This window comes from Antechinus flavipes, chromosome 1 (assembly GCF_016432865.1).
Source record: "Antechinus flavipes isolate AdamAnt ecotype Samford, QLD, Australia chromosome 1, AdamAnt_v2, whole genome shotgun sequence".
In the NCBI taxonomy this organism is placed as follows: Eukaryota; Metazoa; Chordata; class Mammalia; order Dasyuromorphia; family Dasyuridae; genus Antechinus; species Antechinus flavipes.
In genome coordinates this window covers 84,361,724-84,384,055 of record NC_067398.1, presented here as the reverse complement: position 1 = coordinate 84,384,055, position 22,332 = coordinate 84,361,724, and the positions used below count along the sequence as shown (strand labels likewise).

General features: G+C 50.6%; 1 protein-coding gene across 1 annotated transcript; it reads right to left on the bottom strand.

Annotated features, from left to right (window-relative positions):
- Window positions 1-409: 409 nt before the first annotated feature.
- On the bottom strand, window positions 410-20,901 carry UBA7 (ubiquitin like modifier activating enzyme 7). The gene is given in 25 exon segments (XM_051986306.1): window positions 410-583; window positions 2,114-2,214; window positions 2,698-2,799; window positions 7,650-7,841; window positions 8,482-8,574; window positions 8,689-8,768; window positions 11,054-11,110; window positions 11,113-11,242; window positions 11,833-11,907; window positions 12,026-12,209; window positions 12,470-12,534; window positions 12,834-13,033; window positions 13,473-13,638; window positions 15,345-15,500; window positions 16,197-16,277; window positions 16,762-16,869; window positions 17,885-18,067; window positions 18,169-18,315; window positions 18,675-18,772; window positions 19,089-19,221; window positions 19,324-19,423; window positions 19,731-19,837; window positions 20,057-20,191; window positions 20,316-20,484; window positions 20,574-20,901. Coding segments are annotated over 25 exon segments (3,069 nt in total). The 5' UTR covers window positions 20,630-20,901; the 3' UTR covers window positions 410-432.
- Window positions 20,902-22,332: the final 1,431 nt, after the last annotated feature.

The following is a 22,332-nucleotide window of genomic DNA, read 5'->3' as shown; positions in this document are numbered from 1 at the left end:
CTGGGGGAGCAAAGATTCAGATCCTGACCCTGTGACTCCAAAAAGGCCACATTGCAGACATCGCAGCTGGCTTTGAGGTTCGTTCCCGGGGTGCAGGAGCTGCCAGAAGGCTATGTATGGGTTCCCTACAAATTTGTCGGGTAATATCTTCCCTTCCTGGGTCTGTTTCCTCCTCTGGGGATTGAACGGGTTGACTGCTAACGTGTCTCTCTAGCTCAAAATGGGTGGGCAATGATGCAGTAGGGTCCCCGCGTCTCCAACGGGGTGGGAGAAAGTGGGAGGAAAGGAAAAGAGAGGTTCAGTAGGGCGGCCCCGTTCCCTGGGCTATCGGAGAGGCTGATTGGCTGGCAACATTTCAAGCGATTTTTTTTACCCCCGGCTTCAATTGGCCACCATCACCTGGACCCAGTTAAGGCTTCGTCAACGGTTTTATTAATGATTTGGGGGGCCCGAGCCTAGGCTGTAATGCACCGGGGGGAAGGTAGTGTCCTCCTCTTCGTCCTCACAGCAGACCTCAAATATCAGCTCCTTTTGGCCCGGGTTCAGCTCCTGGCCGGTCACCTTACGCACCAATTCTGTCACCCTGGGGGAGAACGGGTGGGCATCTAGCATCAGGGGCTCAGACTTGGGCAGAAAAGCAGAGAGGAGAAGAAAGAGAGCAGAAGAAAGAGAGCCAGAGTTGGGGGCCCGGGCAGGGGGGCGGTGAGAAACAGGAGCGGCTCAAGACAGGAAACATCTGAAACTATTTTAGGAGAGAGCTGAAAGCAGAGAGGCAGGAAACGGCCATTCTCTGGGAGGAACGGCTCTGAGCAGCAAGGAGGGTGGGGATCTGGCCCTGGCCCCAGATCCCGATCCTGGACCTGCAGGATGGAGTGGGCAGCTGGGGTGGGGGATGCTGGCTTCTCCCTGGACGCGGGCAGGACCCCAACTCTGGCCTTCCCTAGCTCCCTTCCCTCTCCGCTCCCCTCCTCCCACTTTCTACAGTTCCATTTGGCAGCTCCATTTGGTTGCAGGAAACTGCCAGGGAAGTGTGAGGGGCCCCTTTGGTGGGGACAGGGAGGGAAGAAAAGGTCATGGTGATGGGTCAGCTAGAGATGGGACCCCAAGGAGGTTTGTTGCTGTAACTGTAGCTTTCTCATGAGAGGCCTGGCTCTCAAATCCTGGCTATGCTGTATAGTAGCGGGGTGACAAGAAGCCTCTGGTCCTCAGTTTCTCATCTGGAAAATGAAAGGGTTTCACCAGATGCTCTCTGAGGTTGCTTCCACTTTAAATCCTGTAACAAGCATATTCTTGCTATCTGACCCACACATGATCCTTCCTATCCCCCCCTTCCCTGCCTCAATTTCTTGGGACTAATTTCCCCTTAGGTAGAAGAGATGTGGCCAGGCCCCAGAAAGTCCTAGAAGCCAAAAGCTAAGGCACCCAGCGTCTACTTTTGGATCCTCTGGGTTCTGACTGGAGCCTCTCTGCAGGCTCTTACTTGGCCTCCTCCCAGAGTTCCCCTTTCTCCCCCCCAAATCAAATCACACAGACTTGGGCTTCTCCTTGAAGGATCCCCTTACAGGCTGGAAGAACTGACCCATTTCAGCTGTGCTCCTGAGTAAGCTTTTCCCTGGATCACCACAGCTGTTCATTCATCTCATCCCCTTTCCTTCCTTCTCCTCCCAAAGGGTAGCCTTCAAGTGGGAGGAACTCTGGGCTTAGAGCAATCTCCAAGCTTGGATCTAGCTGAGGCCCAGAGAAAATTGAGGGGCGGGGAGAAGGGAATAAGCATTTCTATAAGGTCTACTATATGCTAAGCACATAAACACTTTTTTTTTGTTTGTTTGTTTGTTTTTTTTTTTACAAATATTATCTCATTTGCTCCTCACTCTTGTTATTCAACTGAGATAGAGGTAAAGTGACTTGGCTGGAATCATACAGCTAGAATATATCTGAGGCTGAATTTGAACTCAAACCTTCTTGACTCCCAGACCCACTGGGAAAGGGATACTGGGATTTAAAAGGCTCCTGGGGTAGATGGAAAGCTGATATTTTATGCAGGAGAACAGAGGGATGGGTAGAAGAGAAAGGAGAGGATAGAGAACTCGCTCTTTTCCATTCTGGAACTTACCTGAGCTGGAGGTTTTGCTGAGCCTCTGGCCAGCGCCTTGAGTACAAACAATAAGGAGAGTCCGGCAGTAACAACATGGTCACTGGAAGGTCGTGCTTTTCCTGGGAATCACAGAGGACACAGGCCCTGCTGAACTCTAATCTGACCCTATACATGTGGAGAAATCCATTGGAAGGGGCTGGGAGTCGTAGAGGCCACTGGTGGGGCAGGGGGGGAAAGGTGTGAGAAAACTCTTCCAGGGGAATCTACTCTGTGGGTCCTTTCCTGGAAGGGGAGAGAAGGAAGAAGCCAGGGCCAGCAGGGTCTGGGTCCAGGGGCACTGAAGGGATGGGCTTGGGGTATGGAGGCATCTAAACTTGGACAGGACAGATTGGAGGTAGGGAGGTCTGAGCCTCTACAAATAGGGTCCAATCTTCTAAAGAGAGACATGTTCTGGATTTGACTAAGAAGGGGAGTGGACATTTTCTGTGGAACATCCAATTGAGAGAGGGATAGAGAGAAGTCCATTGCTAAGAGCTAGTGGAGAGACAAGGGCTGTATGACTAGGTAAACGACATCTGACAACTATTCAGGGCTAGGCTCACCTGGAGATAGGTAAGCAGGTCCTTCAGGGTCATCTCTGGCTGACCAGGGGCAGGAGCGGGCACTGTCAACCGGGTCCAGCTTGTCCAGCTTCTATTACGATACTGTTGGGTGAGCCAAGATGCGGATGTCAGCAGAGGGTCCACACCGGGGCTTCCAGTGAGCTGAAATACCCCGCAACCCCTTCTCTCTGGGGTGTAAAAGTAACCACCAGGTGGAAGAGCCAGGCCCCAGCCTCCCACTTTGGAAGGGATAGAGCTGGACTAGAGGATCCTCCCTAACAAATTCCTTGCTTCTTTGACGCCCTAGTTAGTAAGAGTCTGGCTCAGGGAATTTTGAGGGTTTTTGGCAGCAAAGAGCAGAAAGAGGAAGTGGGAAAGGAATGGAAGCAAGGAGGAAGTAGCCTTGGTCCCCTCCTCCCCAACTTCCCCATGCTGAACCTCACTGGAGCTGTAAGTTTTGCTGCCTCAAAATCAACATGTCATATTAAGTTCATCTTTCCCCTACACCCGCTGCTCTTTCTGAGTTTTTCCTTTCTCTCCGGGGCACCACAGTTCACCCAGTCTCCCATCTTGGCGCTATCTTTGACCTTCCACACCCTCACTTCTAAGTTCCCATCAGTCACCCTGTCTTACTGATTCTGGTTCAGCAACATCTCTCACCTCTATGCTTTTGCCTCAGCTGTTTCCCATGCCTAGAATGCACTTCCTCTTTACTACTGCTTCTTAGAATGCCCAATTTCCTTTAAAAACTCAGCTTAAGTACCACTTTTCCATGAAGCCTTTGTGGCCCCTGCAGCTGCTAGTACCTTCCCCACAAATTATGTTAATTTTATATACATATTGGCTCCCCTGAGTGAATGTGAACCCTTTGAGGAGAGGGACTGGCCTTGAGACCCAGTGCCTGGCACACAGTAGATGCTTAATAAATGCTGCTTGCTTGAACAGTTTTTGAATTCTCCATTTCACACACATACCGTTCTTATTACTGCCTTAGATCGCTGCAAGAACCACATTACAGGACTACCTGCTACCAGTATCTTCTTCCACCAGCCCATCCTTCCTTCTGCCGCCAGAATAATATTAATTGTAGCTTTAGTTATATCCCTCCTCTGCTCATAAACCTTTAGTGGCTCCCTAGTACCTTTTGAATAAAATTCAGTTTCCCCTGTCGTTCACGTGCCCCAATTTAGCTTCTCACATAACCCACCCCAAAGAGACTTTTACTCCCTCCCCAAACGCCTTGGGGCTCTTCCCTATCCTTCTGTGCCCTCCCCCCTCCCCTATCAGCTTGGTGAGTTCCTATTTGTCCTTTAAAGACCAACCCCAAAGCCTCCCCATGCAGGAAGCCTTTTCTCCTTGTCCAGGCCGACATGGCCTTCAGCCCCTGTAGCTCTCAGTTGTACATTCTAATTATTTGTGCCTTGTTTTTTGGCAAAATAAGAGGAAGAAGGGTCAACTGAATGATATCAAAGGTCTTCACACTTTAGATTCTTCTACCTAAATGTATTTCCTCCCACCCCAAGGAGTAGAGAAAGGGAAGGATAGGAAATCTAGGGACAAACGGGTGGGAGAAAGGGCAGTTCTGGGGTGGGGATGGGGGGAAGGGTGGAGAGAAGCAAAAGGAGGAGGCTGAGGTCCAGGCAAAGGGGTCATTGAGCAGAGGCTGACTTGGTCAGCACTCCTTGCTCCTCCCTCCTCCTCCCCCCCAGTGGGGCCCGTCACAGGACACGGCTCTGGGGGCCATTTCCACAGGAAAAGGGGCCGCTCTGTCGAGAAGGCTTGGGATGGGGTGGGGGTCAGGGGAGCTTCCTGAGGAAGTAGGGGGAGGGGCAGCAGCTGCAAGCCTTAGATAAGGAGTCTCAGGCCTCAAGTCCATGGTCTTGCAGCCAGCTCAGGCTCAGAACTGCTAAGCCTGAGCTCCCCAGCCTGCCTGATGGGAGAGGACGCTCCTAGGACAGCAAGCGGGCTGGCCAGTGACCTCTCTGAGAATCAGGATGGGTGGGAGGGGGCTCCGCTGGGCCACTCACTGGCTGTGTAACTTGGGGCTAGTTCCTCTCTCTGAGCCTCGGTTTCCTTCTCTGTAAGGTGAGACAGTGAGTGAGCTGGCCTGAGTTCCCTATAAGATTCCTTGGGTCTCAGATTTCACATTTGTGTGAGCCCAAGAAAGAGATCCTAGAATTTAGAATGGGAGGGGACCCTGGAGACCACCTGAGTCTGACACAGTCATTTTATGAGAGAGTAAACGGAAGCCAGGAGAGATGGGAATAATCTCACAGTTCAGCTTCAGAAGAGCCAGGATTTAAAGGGAGGTCTTGTGGTTTGTGGGGGGGAGCCCAGTGACATGGGGAGGGATAGAGGAAAGGACTGTGAGGGGTGACTGTCCCGGGGGCTCCTATCCTGGTTCATCAGAAACGCTAGTGTCCCCAAAGAATGACCAACTCTGGGCCTGGGGCTGGGCCCGATCTAGGGACAAAGGAGGCCCTGTGTGTGGGGGCAGGGAGGGGGCCCCAGGTTGCTCCTGCTAACCCCTGTCCCGGGCTTGATACAAAGGCCCTCTGTGATGGGCCAGCAGGAGTGAGGGGACATGAAGGAGGGAAGACCCCAGGACTAGACAGCGCTCAGTCCCTGGCTGGGGGAGGGGAGGGAGACAGGCCCTTCTAGGATTATAGCCCGCTCTCATTCTCCAGCTCCCTTTTCCTGTCTTTCCCATTCCTTCCTGCTTCCTCAGACCCTGTTTTTCATTAGCTTAGTCTAATGAGCTAATAATCACTTCCAGATCCAGGAGCAATTGGGTTCCCTCTGTCCGTCCCCAGCAAGGGCACTAATGCCATCACCAGGACATACATGCATACGAGTACCAGAAGGAGGACGGGCCCCCCCAGAGGGGCTCCCTTGGGGCAAGGCCAGCCCAAAGGCTCCCGTGGCCCCGGACCTCTGTCCATTCATCGGCCTTGGGCCCGGCTGTGGAAGTGGGAGAACTTCCCTAGCCCCCAGAGCGCAACAGCTGGAATCAGGGCCTTGTTCGGACCTATCTCCCTCTCAGCCCCTCGATGGGGCGGACTTGGCTCTGACTGAACACAGGGAAAGTCTTAGGCTCTCCTGTTTGCCCCTCATCAGGGCTCCCTAGTGGAGGAGGGCTGGGGAGGGGGCTGACTGCCGGATGTCTGGCTACACTAATGAGTTAAAGCTGCGACCCCATCGGGTCTGACGGCTGCTTCCTGTGTCTGACAGTTCCCAGCCTGCTGCCCCCATCCCCCCAGCGTCAGCCCTTGTTCCCCACTCTGGCCCTCCTTCTCTCCCACCCCAGCCTGGCCCCCTTTCCCCAATCCCCTGGCTCCCAAACAGTCCCCCTTCTCTCCTTCTCACCCTCCCAGCCCGGTTCTGTCCTACCCCCCACCTTCCAGCCTCCTAGCCTCCCTTACATATCAGCCCAATGAATCAGACTGAGAGGGAAAGGGGGCAGATGGCAAAGAGGGGCTGGCCTCCACTCTTGGACACTCACCCCCAGCACTCAAGTTTGGGGGAAGTTCAGAGTGTATCAACAGAATGCCTCGTCAGCCGGGGAAGGGGAGCTGGGGGATTGGCTTGGGAAAGCTTGCACAGCTGAATTCTCAGGGAGCTTGCTGTGGGGCCCCAATCCTCCCGAGAGGCCTGCTGGACCAGATCCGCAGTTAGAGAGAGGTGGGTTCAGGAGGGGGCTGAGCATTTAGATGCTTGGTTAGAGACAGGGGCAGGAATAGAGACCCTGGCATGAAGGACTAGTTAGGGACAGAGGGCACCAGAAGCCTGTCATCAGGAGAGGCTCCCTGGCAGGCAGGCTGAAGGGACAGATGAACTTTATCTAGGATACACACAAAGTTAAACCCAAATTGGGATGGGGTGTGTGTGTGTGTGTGTGTGTGTGTGTGTGTGTGTGTGTGTGTACATCTAGAGATAAAGAGAGAGGAAGGGATTGGTAGAACAGCCATGTAAAAGTTAGCTCTCTTTAGGCATGTTAAGAAACTTGTGAGTCACTCGAAGGCTAGAGGATTTAAGAGCTGGAAGGAACCTCAAAAACCTAGTCTAAATCTCCTCACTTTACAGGAGAGGAAACTGAGGCCCATAAAGGGAAGGAAGAGCTGGGATTTGAACCCAGACCCTCTGATTCCCAAGCCAGAAGCACTAGCAGCCTCAGTGAGTGCATAAGCCATTATTTTTGTATGCCCCAAAGGCACTTGGACCTTTGTGCTGGTATTGCTGGAAGTGCTCACACTTTTGGGAAGAAATACCTGTGGAAAAGCCCGGCATCTCCCTGAAGTAGGAGCTGAAGGCAGTGCCCCTGGGAATCAGAGCCAAGGCCTCAGGGAACCTTGTACAGGCTGAGAGCCCCGGCTATGAAGCGAGGAGTCAGATCAGCTGCTCCTAGCCACATGGGCTGCCTTCCTACTCAAGGAAGAACTGAAGAAGGAAGCTCTGGACCAAAGGCAAAGGTTCCCAGGGGTCAGCTCAGAGAAGAAGCTGATTCATGGGCTCCAAGGACAAGGAGGTAGGAGGAAGGATGCAGAGGAAGAACGGAGACAAGGTAAAAGGCAGGGACAGCGGAAGGGACTGGGAGAGTGACCGGGTGGGAGACATCCATGAGGAAGAAAAAGCGAGTGAAAGCTAAAGGGTCAGGGACAGCAGAAAATGACCCATAAGAACAGACAGAGAGGCAAGGACGGGGATAAGGTCTGAGTCAATACGAGGGGAACAGATGAAGGACAGAGAAGCAATTAGGAGCAAGTGTAGAAAGGGAGAGGTGAGGACAGAATAAGAGGGGGAGACTACCTGGATGTTAGGAAAGGGGAAAGGGCCCCCCAAAAGCTGAGGTGGGCAGAGAAGAAGAGCCAATGAAAGGGAGAAAGGAAGAATGGTGACTGTGGGGAGAAGCTGACAGGTTGCTGGTAGGATGAGGGCAGAGGATGACTCTTCACCTGTTGGACGCACGGCTTCTTGGGGATGCAGCGAAAGAAATGAGGTTTAGCCAGCTGCAGGCGGCTGTGGCGGTAGGACTCCAGCCTCTGATGTCCCATCACCACTTTATATAGCTCCAAGCCAACCAGCCCAGCCACAACGGCCGTTGTCGTGGCTATGGCTGGGATGATCTTCCCCACGATCTTCTTACTCTGGGGAGAGATGGACACGGAGAAGGGATCAGCAGTATTACAGGGGAGGACATTTTGAGGGTGGTGGCCCCTCCAGAGAAATGGAGAGCATACATGTGTCCAGAGGCCCTCCCTGCTCAGCTCTTCTCTATAGGGTGGAAAGTGGATCATTCTGAGTCTGGCTGGATCTGGGCAATTTAACTTCCACATTTCATTTCTGTGGAGAGACTCTGTGCAGTGGGAGTAGAGAATCATCGTCCCTCAACACCTTAAATCTTGAGTGAACATTAGAAGGCCTCTGGTCTCTAAACACTCCCAATTTTACAGCAGAGTCAATAAGACTGGAGAGGGAAGAGATTTGGACCAAAGTCACATGGCTTGTGAGTGTGGAAGCAGAATTAGAAACTGGTTCTTCTGAAACCAAACCCAGAGTACTTTCTCAAGGGGATGTGAAGGGCTGGGGGAGGGGAGAGAGAGAGAGAGACAGACAGACAGACACACACACACACAGAGACAGAGACAGACAGAGAGACAGAGACAGAGGAGAGACAAAGACAAAGAGGGAGAAAGAGAGACAGTCAGAAAAACAAAGAGAGAAATACACACACAGAGACAGAGAGAGGCAGAGATAGACAAAGAATGAAAAGGGGGAGTGTCCAACCTTGTTTCGGTCAGCTGGGGGTATTCCATAGTTGTTGGCTCGAAGATTGGATGCAGCCACAATGAAATCCACATGGAAGTTACTGTCATCGTCCTATGGAGAGTCAATCCAAATCCAGAGGAGATGGTGGGTTCTGGAGCTCTAAGATGGGTCTAATGACCCCAGGCCAGAGATGCTTAGTATACACACTGAAGGCCTGTCTCTTACCTTCTCAAATAGCTGTGGCTCCAAGGGAGTTCCTCGCCATCTCTCCAGAGTTAAACATAGTTCTTGGAGATGGGTGGGATCTACAATTGAGGAAAGAGAATAAAAAAAATGTTCTATGACTGAGCACTTAAACCCAGCTTCTCTAGTCAGTTACTTTTTTAAAAATTAAATTACATATTATTTAAGATGATTAAAAAAAGAAATAACAATAAATATCAACACAAACAACCAAAATGATTCATAGAATTCACTTGTAAAAAAAATAAACTAATTTTTACAGGTTTCTTCTCCAATTATTAAACATTCTTTTTTTTTATTTCTCCCTTCTTCCATCTCCTTCTTCCTAGAGGAAAATAAAAAGAAAAACACAAAACTCCTGTAACAACAGGCACAGCCAAACAAATGCCAATATTGGCCATGTCCAAAAACTGCCTGTGTCTCTTTCTGCTGTGAGGTAAGCTTTAAAAGACAACAAATGCTCTCAGGGGAGAGAGAGAGAATGAGAGATTTTAAAAAAGAGAGGAGGGCTGAACTTGGAGTCAGGAGATCCAAGTTCAAATCCTGACAATGTTTCCTAGCCATGTGATGATAGGTGAGCCACTTTTCCCTTACCTTTAATATACAGGTGTCCAGGGGCAGCTAGGTGGCGCAGTGGATGGAGCACCAGCCCCGAAATCAGGAGGACCCCGACCTTAGATACTTAGTACTTAGCTATGTGACCCTGAGCAAGTGACTTAACCCCAATTGCCTCAGCCAAATATAAATACTGGTGTTCACATAATAAGGTTATAACCTGGCTTAAGCGTCAGTGTAGGAACTTCTGCACACCTTATTAAAGTGCTCTAGAAAGTGTATATATATTTTTTAATTATCACCAAGATGCGGTAGAAAAGTCTTGAACTGGGAATCTAAAGAATGGCGTTTTCCTGATCCTATCACCAATCAACAAGGTACTTAACCAAGTCACTTGCACTCTGTAACCCTCAGTTTCCTTTTCTGTACAATAAGGAGATTTGCCAAGATAATCACTGAGGTGGGATGTGCTGTGATCCTAGGATTAATGATTGAAACATTAGTTATTTCCACCTAAGGAAAGGAGTTTTCTTCTGTAAACTTTGGGCTTGATCACCTTAGGCTGAATCATTCTAATTTTGAAGGTGATGGGAATCCCGTTGGGAGCTATGTGGATTGTGAAATTGTTACTGTTTATTTTTCCTAACAGTGTTAGCTCAGAGGAAGCTCTAAAAGCTTCCTCCTTTCAGAAGAAAATCAGCTCATTTTCTTCTTTTGCTACATTAAATGGTGAGATTGAATAAAGTCTAAGATCTCTTTCAGGACGGCTAGGTGATACAAATTGATAGAGTGCTGCTGATTCTGGATTCAGGAAGACTCATCTTCCTGAGTTCAAATCTGGCTCCTGACACTTCCTAACTGTGATCCTATGCAAGTCACTTAACCCTGTCTGCCTCATTTTCCTAATCTGTAAAATGAGCTGTAGAAGGAAAGTGGAGAGTGCTCCAGCACCTCTGCTAAGAAAAACCCCAGCGGGGTCACCAAGAGTCGGATCAACTGAAATGACGGAACAACAACAAAATCACAAGGTCTCTTTCAGTTTTAAATTCTATGAGCCTCCCATGAGGGTGAAGCACTAACCTTCCCACTCCCAGTGGATTCGGACTGATTGAAAGTGGGTTTACAGTTGTAGAATAAGCCAATGAATTTGGGCCAGAAGCAACAAATGGGCTAATTAATCTCAATTCCTTTAGGCATGTTCTGGGACATTCTTGAGAGAGTACAGAGAGAGTTGGAATGGGTCAAACTAATCCCAGGAAACGGTTTTGAAAGAGAATAATTTAGAAAGTTGAAGGGTTACTTAATCTAGAATTGAGCAGTTATATTCCCATACAGTGACTTCATTTTTAGGCGTACTTTTATCTGATTTTAGCTTTTAAAAAAATCTTTTTGTGTTTTCCTTTTAAACGAATCATAGAAAGCTCTTTTTTATGGCCTAAAGTATATATATAGATTTTGATTTCTTGAAACAAGAATCACCTTGATACTGCCTTTGTTCCTGGAAAAACTTCATCCTCTCCTACCCCAGCTCCCTTCCCCGCCCGCCTGCCCACAGATCTCTTCCTGTTAAGAAGGTAAGCCCCTGAGAGCAGGAACTGTCCCGAGGTCATTTTTAGGCGGCCGTGGCCTGGCAGAGGCCCGAGGCCGCGGCTGCTGTGCGGCTGTGTGCGGGACGAGCCAGAGGGCTGGATCCCGGGCCTTCCCTCCCAGCCCTAGCTGGCCGGCTCCGGAAGCAGAGCCTTCCCTGTCACACTTGGGAACCCGGGGCGGAGGGGCAAGCACCAAGCCTTACCCCATCTCGCAGAGGCCTGCTTCAGCTCCTGGTCGTCGGCAAAGACGGGGCCGTGGCCTGGCGCTGGAAGGCCGGAGCGGGCAGATCCCGGAGAATCGCACGGACCTCGTCCCGGTCTCGGGAGCCCGGCAGCTTATGGATCTGGGCGTACAGGTTGGCGGCTGCCAGGACATAATCCACGTGGGAGTCCTACGGCGGGAGCCTGGGTGAGCGGGGGCTAGTCACAGCGACTGCGGGATGTGGGGGGGAAAGGCGGCGTGCGCACGTGGGCCTGACGGACAGCCGAGGGCCCCGCTCCCCCGCCCGCGAGCCCCCCGCGGGCCCAGTGCTTCCCCGCCCCCCATCCCCCCCGGCGGGCCCAGGGCTTCCCCGCCCCCCATCTCCCCCGACCGGCCCAGGGCTTTCCCGGCACTCTCTGGGCGCACCAAGTGGCTTCCTCCCGTCCCTCCCCTGGTCAGAACGGGGGCTCTCCGAAGGCAGGGACCGGCTTTCTACTTTCTTTGTCTCGTCAGCGTTTCACAGGGAGCCATTGGTCTGGACGTGCTGAGTCAAACCCGTGGCCTGGGCATTTGTCGGTGTCTGTCGTCTATCCCATGTCCCACGTCTCTGCGCGGACCCCAGCGGATCCCCTCCGGGGCCCCCTCCCGCGGCGGTGGCCTGAATTCTGGGCAGGCTGGGCAGAGGCGCGAGACCCCGGCCACCCACCGCTCCAGACCGGGGCAGGCCTGGGCTCTGAGGGCGGAGGGATGTCCTTCCCCGGCTCCCCAGCCCCTGCTTACTCGGCCGATGTCAAACTCCAGGGGCCGGGGACAGGGCTTTGTTTCAGACCAGAAAGACTCTCCTTCCTCGTTCATCTGGGGAGGAAGGGCAGGTTGGGTCTCCATGAGGAATATGCTCCTCCAGCATGGTTACGGACTCCTCCGGCATCCTCTGCCTCCCCCCCTCCCTCCCCGCCCCGTCCCTGCTCCCCACCTTGCCAGGGGGAAAGTATTGAAGAAGGTGGGTTATACTGTCATGGAAGCAATGTTGCCAGCGCCCCCGGGCCCAGGCCACACAGTCTCGCCAACACTGTGGCGGGGCCAGGAAGGAAGTGCTTGCCGTCTTCAGGTGATCGAGGGCTTGTGGCTCCTCCGACTCCTTGAGGAAGCCGGGCTCCCTGGGAAGGGGAGTCCTCAGTGCAGAGCACTTTCCCGTGGGACCTCGGCTCGGAGCTGCGCCTTCCTCGCTCCTTTTCTTCAGCTCACGGCTCCCACCAGGGGCATTCTGGTCCCTCTTCCCCTTGTCCTGGGCCCGAGGGCTGTGGGGCGCCGGGAGCCCCTCCCCCCCAGCCAGAGAACAAGGCTCCGCGGTGGCCAGTGCTTGGGGCACCCCCTGCTGCCGAAGACCCCACCCCGCCTTCCCCTGTCGAGGCCTTACTGTAGGTAGCGGTTAATGGTCTCTGCTGTCAATCTGAACAGCCCTTCAAACTCATTCCGGGCCCACTGTGCCAAGAGAACAAGTGGAACAAAGGGGCTGCTGGACCCAGCCCCGAGAAGGGAGGCAGCTTAAGCTCTGCCCGCTCTCTCTGCCTGGGTAGGGTCAGACCCTCAAGGCCATCTGGTGCGACCCTCCCCATTTCAGCTGATGAAAGTGAGACCCAGGGAGGTTAAATGTGCAGTCACGGAGGGTTCCAACAGCAGAACAGGGACTCAGACTCAGATGCTGGGACCCCAAGGGCCCCTTCTTTGTGTCTCCCCCCCCCATGTGCCCTCCTGTGAATTCCAGGGGCTCACTTAGTTACCTGTAGCGTGTGCTCAATGGTACTGGGGAAGCTGCGTAGGGTGCAGAGAGGGTATGCGGTCTCTGGGGCATCTTCCGCAGTCATGGGGTATGGCTCGGTCAGGAAGGGCACAAAGATGGAGGCACTGCCTAGGGTGCCTTGAGTGCCTGACTCCAGCATTGGCTTCAGGTAGCGGACGCATCGTTTGGATATGTAATTGCCTAGGGGTCAGAAAGCTGGAGAGTGAAAAGGCTGGCGGAGATGGCCCCAGAGCTCAGGACCCAAGCCCTGCTGGGTGCGTACTTGGGAAAGTCTAGTACCAAAGGTCTCTCCCCGGGCCCAGCGCCAGGAAGACCTGAATCCAAGCGTGGCCTGAGACACTTACCAGCCGTGCGACCCTGGGCAAACCACTTAACTCTGTTTCCTCAGTTTCTTTAATGTAATGTAAATGTAACTGGGGACAGCAATGGCACTTAACTGGCAACATCTTTATTTTCACTAATCTTTAATAAAGTTAGCATTTCTTGCAATAATTTAAAAATGAGATTCTGAGAAAGGTTCCACGGGCTTTACTAAGTGACCTAAAGGGTTTTTGATACAAAGAAGATCCTACTCTCTTTGGCTGTGGGTTCGATACTGTCCGCAGTGAGGAAGACGTACGGGCTTGGAAGCTGTCCACAGCAGAAGCCACACCATTGAGGCTGGAGAAGAAGTCATCTCCAAAGAGGTGTTCAGTGTCAGGGCCCAGTTCACTTGTATATGTGGTCACCGAGAGAGCCGGGTTCATGCTCCTAACAGCTAGAGCTGCTGCTTTTGACTTTGACTTCTGGAAAAAAGTTGGGAGGGACTGAGACAGGGAGTCCAGAGTTCTGGTTCTTGGTCTAACTGGGGCTGGGAACCAGGGGATGTGAAGTTGAGGAGTCTGAGGGAAAGGGAATAGAGATAGCCCCTTTGGGGCTGAGGAAATCAGGGTGGAGATCTTCAAGAATCACCCTCCCTTGAGAATTTCTGGCCAAAGAGGAATTAGAGAACATTATGAAATGCAAAATAGATGATTTTGATTACATTAAATTGAAAAAATTTTGCACAAACAAAACCAATGCAGTCAAGATTAGAAGCAGAAAGCTGAGAAAAAAAATTTTTTTTTTTACAGCCCGTGTTTCTGATAAAGGCCTGATTTCTCAAATATTTAGAGAACTGAGTTTAGATTTACACAAATACAAGTCATTCCTCAATTGATAAATCATCAAAGGATATGAACAGATAATTTTCAGATGAAGAAATTAAAACTATTTCCAGTCATATGAAAAAATGTTCTAAATCACTGTTTTAGAGAAATACAAATTAAGACAACTCTGAGATACCACCTCACACCTCACAGATTGGCTAAGATGACAAGAAAATATGATGATAAATGTTGGAGAGGAAGTAGGAAAACTTAGACACTGATACATTGTTGCTGGAATTATGAATGAATTCAATCATTCTGGAGAACAATTTGGAACAATGCCCAAAGGCCCATGACACTGTGTTTCCCCTTTGATCCAGCAGTGTCTCTCCTGGGTCTGTATCTCAAAGAGATAATAAAAAAGGGAAAAAGATCCACACGTGCAAAAATGTTGGTAGCAGCCCTTTTATGTAATGGCAAAAAACTGGAAATTGAGGGAATTCAATTGGAGAATGGCTGAATAAATTGTGGAATATGAATGTGACAGGATATTATTGTTCTGTAAGAAATGATTAGCAGGAAGATTTCAAAGAGGCCTAGAGAGATTTACATGAACTAATGCTAGTTTACACGGCAACAAGACTATATGATGATCAACTATGATGGACTTGGCTCTTTTCAATAAAGAAATTCAAGGCAATTGTAATAGTTTTGGATGGAAAATGTCATCCATCGGAGCAGCTAGATGACACAGTGGATAGAACATTAGGCCTGGAGTTAGGAGGACTTGGGTTCAAATCTGACCTAAGACACTTAGCACTTCCTAGCTGTGTGACTTTGGATAAATCACTTAAGCTCAAATGCCTTGTCAAAAAACAAATGAAAAGAGAAGAAAAACAAATAAATAAAAGAAAATGCCATCTGCATCCAGAAAGAGAACCATAGAGACTGAATATGGATCAAAGCATAGTATTTTTCCCTTTTGTTTGTTTGCTTGTTTTTTTCTTGCTCATGGGTTTTTCTCTTTCGTTCTAACTTTTCTCCTCCTTCCCTCCACCTCTTCCCCAACTAAACATGAAAAATATGGAAATATGTTTAAAAGCATTTCACATATTTAACATGTCAGATTACTTATTGTCTTGGAAATGGGGGAGGTAATGAAGGGAAGGAGACAAATTTGGAACACAGAGTCATTCAAAAATGAATGCTGGAAAATATCTTTACATGTATTTGGAAAATATGAAAATTTAAAAAAAGAAAAGAAAGAAAAAGGAAAATATGAAAATTTAAAAAAAGAAAAGAAAGAAAAAGAATCCCCTTCCCTCAAGAAAGTATGACCTTGTGGGCTGAATCCCCTAACTCACATGTAGGTCCTGTGACCGGAAGAGGAACTGTCTGTTGAGGTTGGAGAGCTCCACTGTGTCCATGTCAGTGATTGTGATACCCCCGCCCTCTCCAGCTCCCAACCCCAGCATTGCAAAGATCTTGAGGAGCTCACAGCCAATGGCTCCTGCCCCCACCTGGCCAGGAGAAAACATGGGATTAATTTCCACAACTGACTATTTCATTCATCGGTAAGTTACTTATTCATTCTCTGAAATAAAGGGAGGCTCTTGGACTAAATCAGGGCTTCTTAAACTTTTTCTACTTGAAATCCCTTTTTGCCTGGGAAATTTGTACAATGACCCTGGGTATATAAGTATATAAAACAGGAATACAAATCAAGCATTTACTCATAACAAATCATAATTTCTCACACACCCCCCCTTCTGTTAAATGACCTCTATGGGGTTGTGGCCCATAGTTTCAGAATATTTGGACTAAATGACCTCTCCTTTGCTCCTCTAAAGTCCTGTGACTGACTCTTCACCCACCTCTGCTCTCCATGGTTCCCTGACCTCCTCCAAAGCTCATTTCCTTGACTCCACCCTGAAAGGCTTCCTATGTCCTGTTCCTTCCTCCAGTGACCATAGAGATAGATAACAGAGTCTTCCTGGAGTTTGCTGGACCGTAGGGCTTAGTGTCTAGGAGCCCAGACCCCTGATTTCTACTTCCCAACTCTTTCAGGATAGGGAGCTCACATTCACACACTCCCCATAAGGATCAGGCTGGACAAAAGAAAAGAGCCGCTCCCCTTCCCTCTTCCCCCGCCCCCCACTTTAGGACTGGCCTCTGAGAGCCTGGAGTCCTGCTGCCCCAGAGCCCTTCCTGCTCACCAGGAAGTAGCGCTGCTTGCCCAACTTCTTCTGGAAATCATTCCCAAACACAGCAATCTGTCCATCATAACGGCAGTTTCTCTGAAGGAAAATGTGGATTGGGTATAGGGGGAAATAGGGGGAAAAGACAGGGGGAGGTGGATGACAACCAAAACAAGACCTCAGTTACTGTTCACTGTAGTGTGGTGGGAAGAACACTGACATGGCAGCCAGCAGTCCTGGCTTTCATGTACTTCGCTACTCTTGTTAAGGCTCACTCATCTGTGAAATGGGGATAACAATCGAACTATCTACCTACCTAACAAGGTTGTTGTATGGGAAGTGTTTTATATAAATGTCAACTGTATACACTTAGCACATAGAAAACAATTCTCCATGATTCATAAAGGCCATTATAATGATTTTCCTAAATTGTGAGTGAATCCTATCCCTCTGCCCCTGGGAGACTTGAGATTCCTTGGGATTTTTTCTGTTCCGCCCTCTCCTCCTCTGAGGTCTAACATGAGTGTGTATATAGGGTGTTTTACTCTCCACATCCCCTGCCCTAATCCCAGGGAATACTCACTGGGGCACATGCCTTTGGAGTCAGGGGGAACTTTCCATCTTCTGGCAGACATTCAAGAGCATCAAAGTACAGCCACTGGTTCAGGGGCTGGAACTTCCCTGAGGCTGCCTGGGAAACCCCATATTATTAGCTACTCCCCGCTCAACTTTTTTCCCTTCCACCCTTATTCCTTCCTTCTATTGCTCCATAAAATCAACTCTATTTCCCCTTTTCCTTTCTAATAGCAGCCCCAATCCTTGAAACTGTCCTCCTCCCAGGGTGGTGGAATGGGGAGAAAAACACTGGCTTGGATTCAAGAGAGATCTGGGTATGACTCATGCTGCCATAGTCGTGTGATCATGGGTAAGTCATCACCTTTCTGAACTTTGGTTTCCTCATCTGTGTCATAGGAAGGATCCTAAGAATGCCCTTAGTTTTCTCCTGGGATAATCATGAGGAAAGGACTTTGCAAACTAGGCAGTTAGGCGGCCTAGTACAAAGAAAGCCAGATTTGAAGCGAAGAAAACCTGAGTTCAAATCCTGCCTCAGACACTACTGTAACATTGGGAAAATCATTTAAATTCTCTGTGCCTCAATTTCCATATCTGTAAAATAAGAGGATTCAACTTGGTGGCCTCTAAGGTTCCTTCCAGCTCTTAAGTCTATGATTCTATGTATGACTTTACACAAGCAGTATAAAAACGGGAGCCCATCCTACTTCTCACAACCCCATTCCCTAGCCTATCTCACTTTGCTCCCCACCCATAAGAGGGGCATCGGGCATGTGGCTGCATTCGGAAACCTGTGCCCCAATCCCAGATTTGCCATTACTGCCACTTGGGAAAACCTCTTCCAGTTCTCTGTATAATGTGGGAATTAGACAAAATGGTCTCTAAGAAAAGTAGAAATAGAAAAGATCCTCTAGAAATGGCCTCTAAGATCTCCTAGAAATGTTCTCTAAGAAGCCCTAGAAATGGTCTCTAAGATGCCCTAGCAACGATTTCTAAGTTCTGGGATGCTATCAGGCAGGAGCTCTAGGACCTTAAAGAGCATGGAAGTCCGGGACTAGGCCCCCCTCTGGTGGCCCCTTCTGGGACTGCGAGCCTTTGTCAGGGCCTTGTCCTGCGCTGGTCCAGGCTCTCACCTTTAGCATCTCCTGGGCTGCCATCCCGCCGAGGAATGAGTTGATGGGGCTCAGGTCCCCAGTGCTGGTCATAGCAAAGTCCCTCACCAGTGCCTCATCGAGGGGCTCATTTGACTTCCTGCCATTATCTCCCTGAAGAGGTTCTAGGCCCTGGGCCAGGACCACCAGCTTATTTGCATCCTCCTGCCCAGGAGGAATAGATGATGAGAATATTCTTTCCCTAAGTCCCACCTAGCCCAGCTCTCCCTTCTCACCAAGGTTCTGAGGGTGCCAGGGCAACTCACCAGGTTCCAGGGCCTGGGGAGGCAGCCCGTCTGAGCCTGGTACTTGTGCAGCGCCCGGAAGGCCCGATGCAAGCAGCGGGCACGCTGTGCCTCCTGATTGCTAGCTGCCACGATCCTGGGATGTTCCAGTGACGAGAACAAAGCTTCCTAGAGATGTGCAGGGGACATCCCACCTTCTCTAGACCTCATTCCCCTGCTCCCTCCTCCACTCAGGATGCTAAGCCCCCTGCCTAAGAGCTCGGGTCTCAGGGTTTGGAACCAGAGCACTGGGATTCAAGTTTGGGTTCAAGGTCAGGCGCCGCTTGCTACCTGCATGTTCCTAAGTCACTTGGGCCCCAGTTTCCTCTCTTTCACCTGAAGTGATTAGACTGAAGTCCTGCCTGGTTTCTGTGAGAGAGAAAGGGTCTGCCCTTGACCCCGTCCCCACACATACGGGCCAGGCCCCGCAGAAAGAAGCCCCAGACCCCACCCTGGCCCCCAGATACTCCTTTACCAGGACTACTCACGTAGGAGTAAGTCTGAGGTTTCCTGACTTCCGTGACGACTCCACTTTGCAGGTAGGGCGAAAAGGCTGTGGTGTCCCCAATCTCTAAGGTCCATCTGTCTGCCAAGTTTTCCAGCCCCAGTCAGCGGGATGCTTGGGCCCCCCGCCCCCTCTAGGAGCCCTGCCTGGAATTGTCCCGGCCTTAACTCCTGATGGCGGGAGTACAAGCCCCTAGAGGCCGACAGGACAGGAAGGAGCTGAGCCTGCAGGGAGGGCTGCCTCTCCTTCAGGAGCCCAAGGAGCTCTCTGAGGGCAGGCGTCCTCCCCTAGGATAATAAGCTCCCCCTCTGGGTCAGGGCCCTGTGACTGGGCCTTCCTCTCTCCATCCCCGTCCCTGACTCCGGGACATCCTCACACTCAACAGCTGATGACTTACCTCGAGCTCGGATGGGCCGGGGAGCGCAGTCATTGAGCTCGGTCATGCCCTCAATGCCAGAGAAGGTCACCCAGGCCCCATCCTGGAAATCGTGGCCAGCTTCTTCCAGCACCGCGAGTATCCCCGGGGAGCCCTACGCGGGACGGGTGCAAGTTGCCGCCATGAGCGCCCTCTGCCTGGGGGGCCCTGCGGCCTCTCCTTATCCAAGGCGCAGCGGTTAAGACTGAGCACCCACCCGGGAGATGTGGCGGATGTGGCGGATGTTGTTCCCCACGGGTTCGGCTTCGCTGGGATTGTAGACGGTGAATTTCTCCCCAAAGTCACAGAAAAGTTGCCTGGAAAAGAAGGCAGGGGAGCCTAGGGCCGCTGAGGGGGCTCCTGGTGGTGGGCCCATTGCACATGGAGTTAAGGAATTGGAAAGATAAAGCACCTGCCCGAGGAGGGGGAATGCTCACTGTCACATAAACAGTCTCATCTTTATCCGGGGCCGGTAAGAAGCCTGAGCTGGAGATGATTCACAATGGGATCCAGGAAAGCTGCAGGGAGTTGGCATTTGATGCAGGGTAAAGGTTATCCCGGCGGTACAAGTTTGGGGTTTGGAGCAGGAAAGAAAAAGGGGACTTGCCCTTTGACATTACTCACCCCGCCAGGCCCCGAGTGCTGGCCACCAGGAAGCGCACCCCATGCTCGTGACAAAGGCTTCCCACCCGCAGCTGTTCTTCCAGTGTGGAGTCCGTCAGTACCACCACCTGGGGGTCTCGGGAGCTCAGCATGCAGCCTGAAGGGGCCTTCACAGCCAGCCCGGGCCACCTTCATGCTGATGATGCCCCCCACGGGCCAGGAGGGAGGGAAGGAGAGGGAGCCCCGCAACCGTGGATGGCCTGTGGGGGAGGAATCTGCTGGGGAGTTTAAGGAAGGAACCTAGGCAGGGCCTGAGAGGCGCCGGGTTGGAGGTGGGCTGGGGGTACCTGGAATCCCCGCAGCACAGCCTCAGTGAGGGGTCCATCGTGGGTAGTGACGCGCACATCGCTGTTGAGCTGGGCTAGGGGGGCCAGAGATGCTTCGGCCCTTTTTTGTCCTATGTCCTTCTCGGACAGGAAGAACTGGGGGAGGGGAGAACGTGCCATGGGGTAGCAGTGGCAAGAGAGGGACCCCAGCCCCAGCTGTGCTCTTCAGCTGCCGCCGGCCCTTCCCTCCCGGGTCCCTTTGGAGCAGAGCCTTCCTTACTTGGGAAGCGAGATCCGCCCAGCAGGTCGGCCTGGGATCGTGCAGGGTGAGGCTGCCCACGCCGGCCAGGACTAGGTTCTTGGCAATCTCGACACCCAGCCCCTTCATGCCAGACACCAGCATGGAAGAGCCCCGTAGTCTCCTCATGGCATCTCTGCCCAGGACGTACCTCGAGGGGTGGAGAGAGCCGTGATCAGCCTCCCACTCCCCAGCTCCCCTCGCCTACTGTGCGACCCCCCCTCGTCCTTTTGTACTTACAGCTGTCGGGAATACTTTTGTTCGTTGACATCCAAGTAAGTCTGGAGATCACCCATTCTCCCAGGGGGGCTCCCCTGGGTCGGATTCCCAGGCAGATACTCAATAGGACAGAAAACACACTCCACTAGAGACACTAAATCCCACTGGTCAGTGGGCCCCGAGCTCCCGGCGACGAAAGCCTCCTTCTGCTTCCTTCCCTAGGCTGTCCCGTAGCCAAACTGCTGCCTCAATTCAGGAAGCTCCCTTGTCCTCCCTCCCAGGACTCTCTTAGAAGTAGAAAGGCAAAGAGAAAACCAAAACAGAGCTCAGCTGTTCTGTTTCCTCTTCTCCTTTTCTGTTCTAGGAAAATGAAAGTGAAAATGTGAACATGAATCTGGGCACTGGGGCAGTTCCAGTTGATAAGGAAAGTAACATTAACTGAGTGCTGGAGGGAAACACAGTAGGGGAGGAATACACAGCCTTCCTAAGCCTGGCAGGATTCCAGCTGACATCACTCCTCCTCATATATTCTTTCCATTCCAGTCACACTGGCTGTTGCCCCAACGTTTTCCAAACTCGGCTTTCTTTCACCTCTAGGAAGTCCCAGGGCACCAAATCCTCACCCCCGCCTGACCGAATCCCCTCCTTTCAAGACCCAGCCTTTCTTTGGCACTTCCATGGCCTCCTTCAGGTTCCCTGGCTGTTCCTGCTACTTCATGCTTCTCACATTATCACGTAGCTGCTTAACAGTTTCCATGTGGTTCCCCTACCCAAGTGCACTCTTCTATTTGCAGAAACCGGTTTTCCTTTCTTTGTATTATTGGCATGTAGAGCACCATTAAACCAGGGTGTCAGACACAGAGAAGGATCCCTGTGGATCACATGCTACTTAGGAAAGCACAAATCAACATTTTTTGTGTTGTATTGTATTTTTATTTATTTTGTTAAATATTTCTCAATTGCATTTTAATCTGGCAGTTTGACATCTCTGCAGTAAATGTTTAAATTGGACAAATTGGACTGAGAATGGGAATCTGACCCAGGCTAGGGACCTAGATTCCCCTTTAAAAAAATTTTTTTTATCAAAGCCTTTTATTTTCAACATATATACATAGATAATTTTCAACATTCACCCTTGCAACATCTTGTATTCTATTTGTTTCCTTCCTTTCCCCCATGGCAAATTATCCAATATATGTCAAACATGTGCAATTCTTCTATATATATTTCCACAATTATCATGCTGCATAAGAAAAAGCAGATTTAAAAAATATATTGTGAAAGAAAACACACAAAGGTTTAAAAAATATGATTTAACCCCCATTCAGAGATGTGAATGCTTGTTGGTAAAAGTGAGATTGCGTATAATCATTACTATGGGTAGCTGAGCTAGAGTCATTGAGTGGATCAGATTTAAGGAGACTAAAGAATTGGGAGCTTAGAGTTTAGCGTCGGAGCATCAATATGATCCCTTCATATAAAGACAAGGGTTGGGGAAGGGAAAGTGGTGTGTATGCAGGTGTGTGTGAAGTAGAATTTAGTAATGGTGACATCTCTTCAAGAACTAAGAATGAAAAATAATCACCAGGGTTGCACATGAGGTCGATGAACAGAGAGGACTCCAGAGCAGTGATATGAGTTAAACCTTATCACGTATTTTTGTCACACTACTGTTTGAGTCAAAGCTTCTTAAAACTGTGGGTTGCAACTCCCAAATGGAGTCTTATAACTGAACATGAGGGTCGTGAAATTATGATCATCAGTAAATGTTTGATCTGTA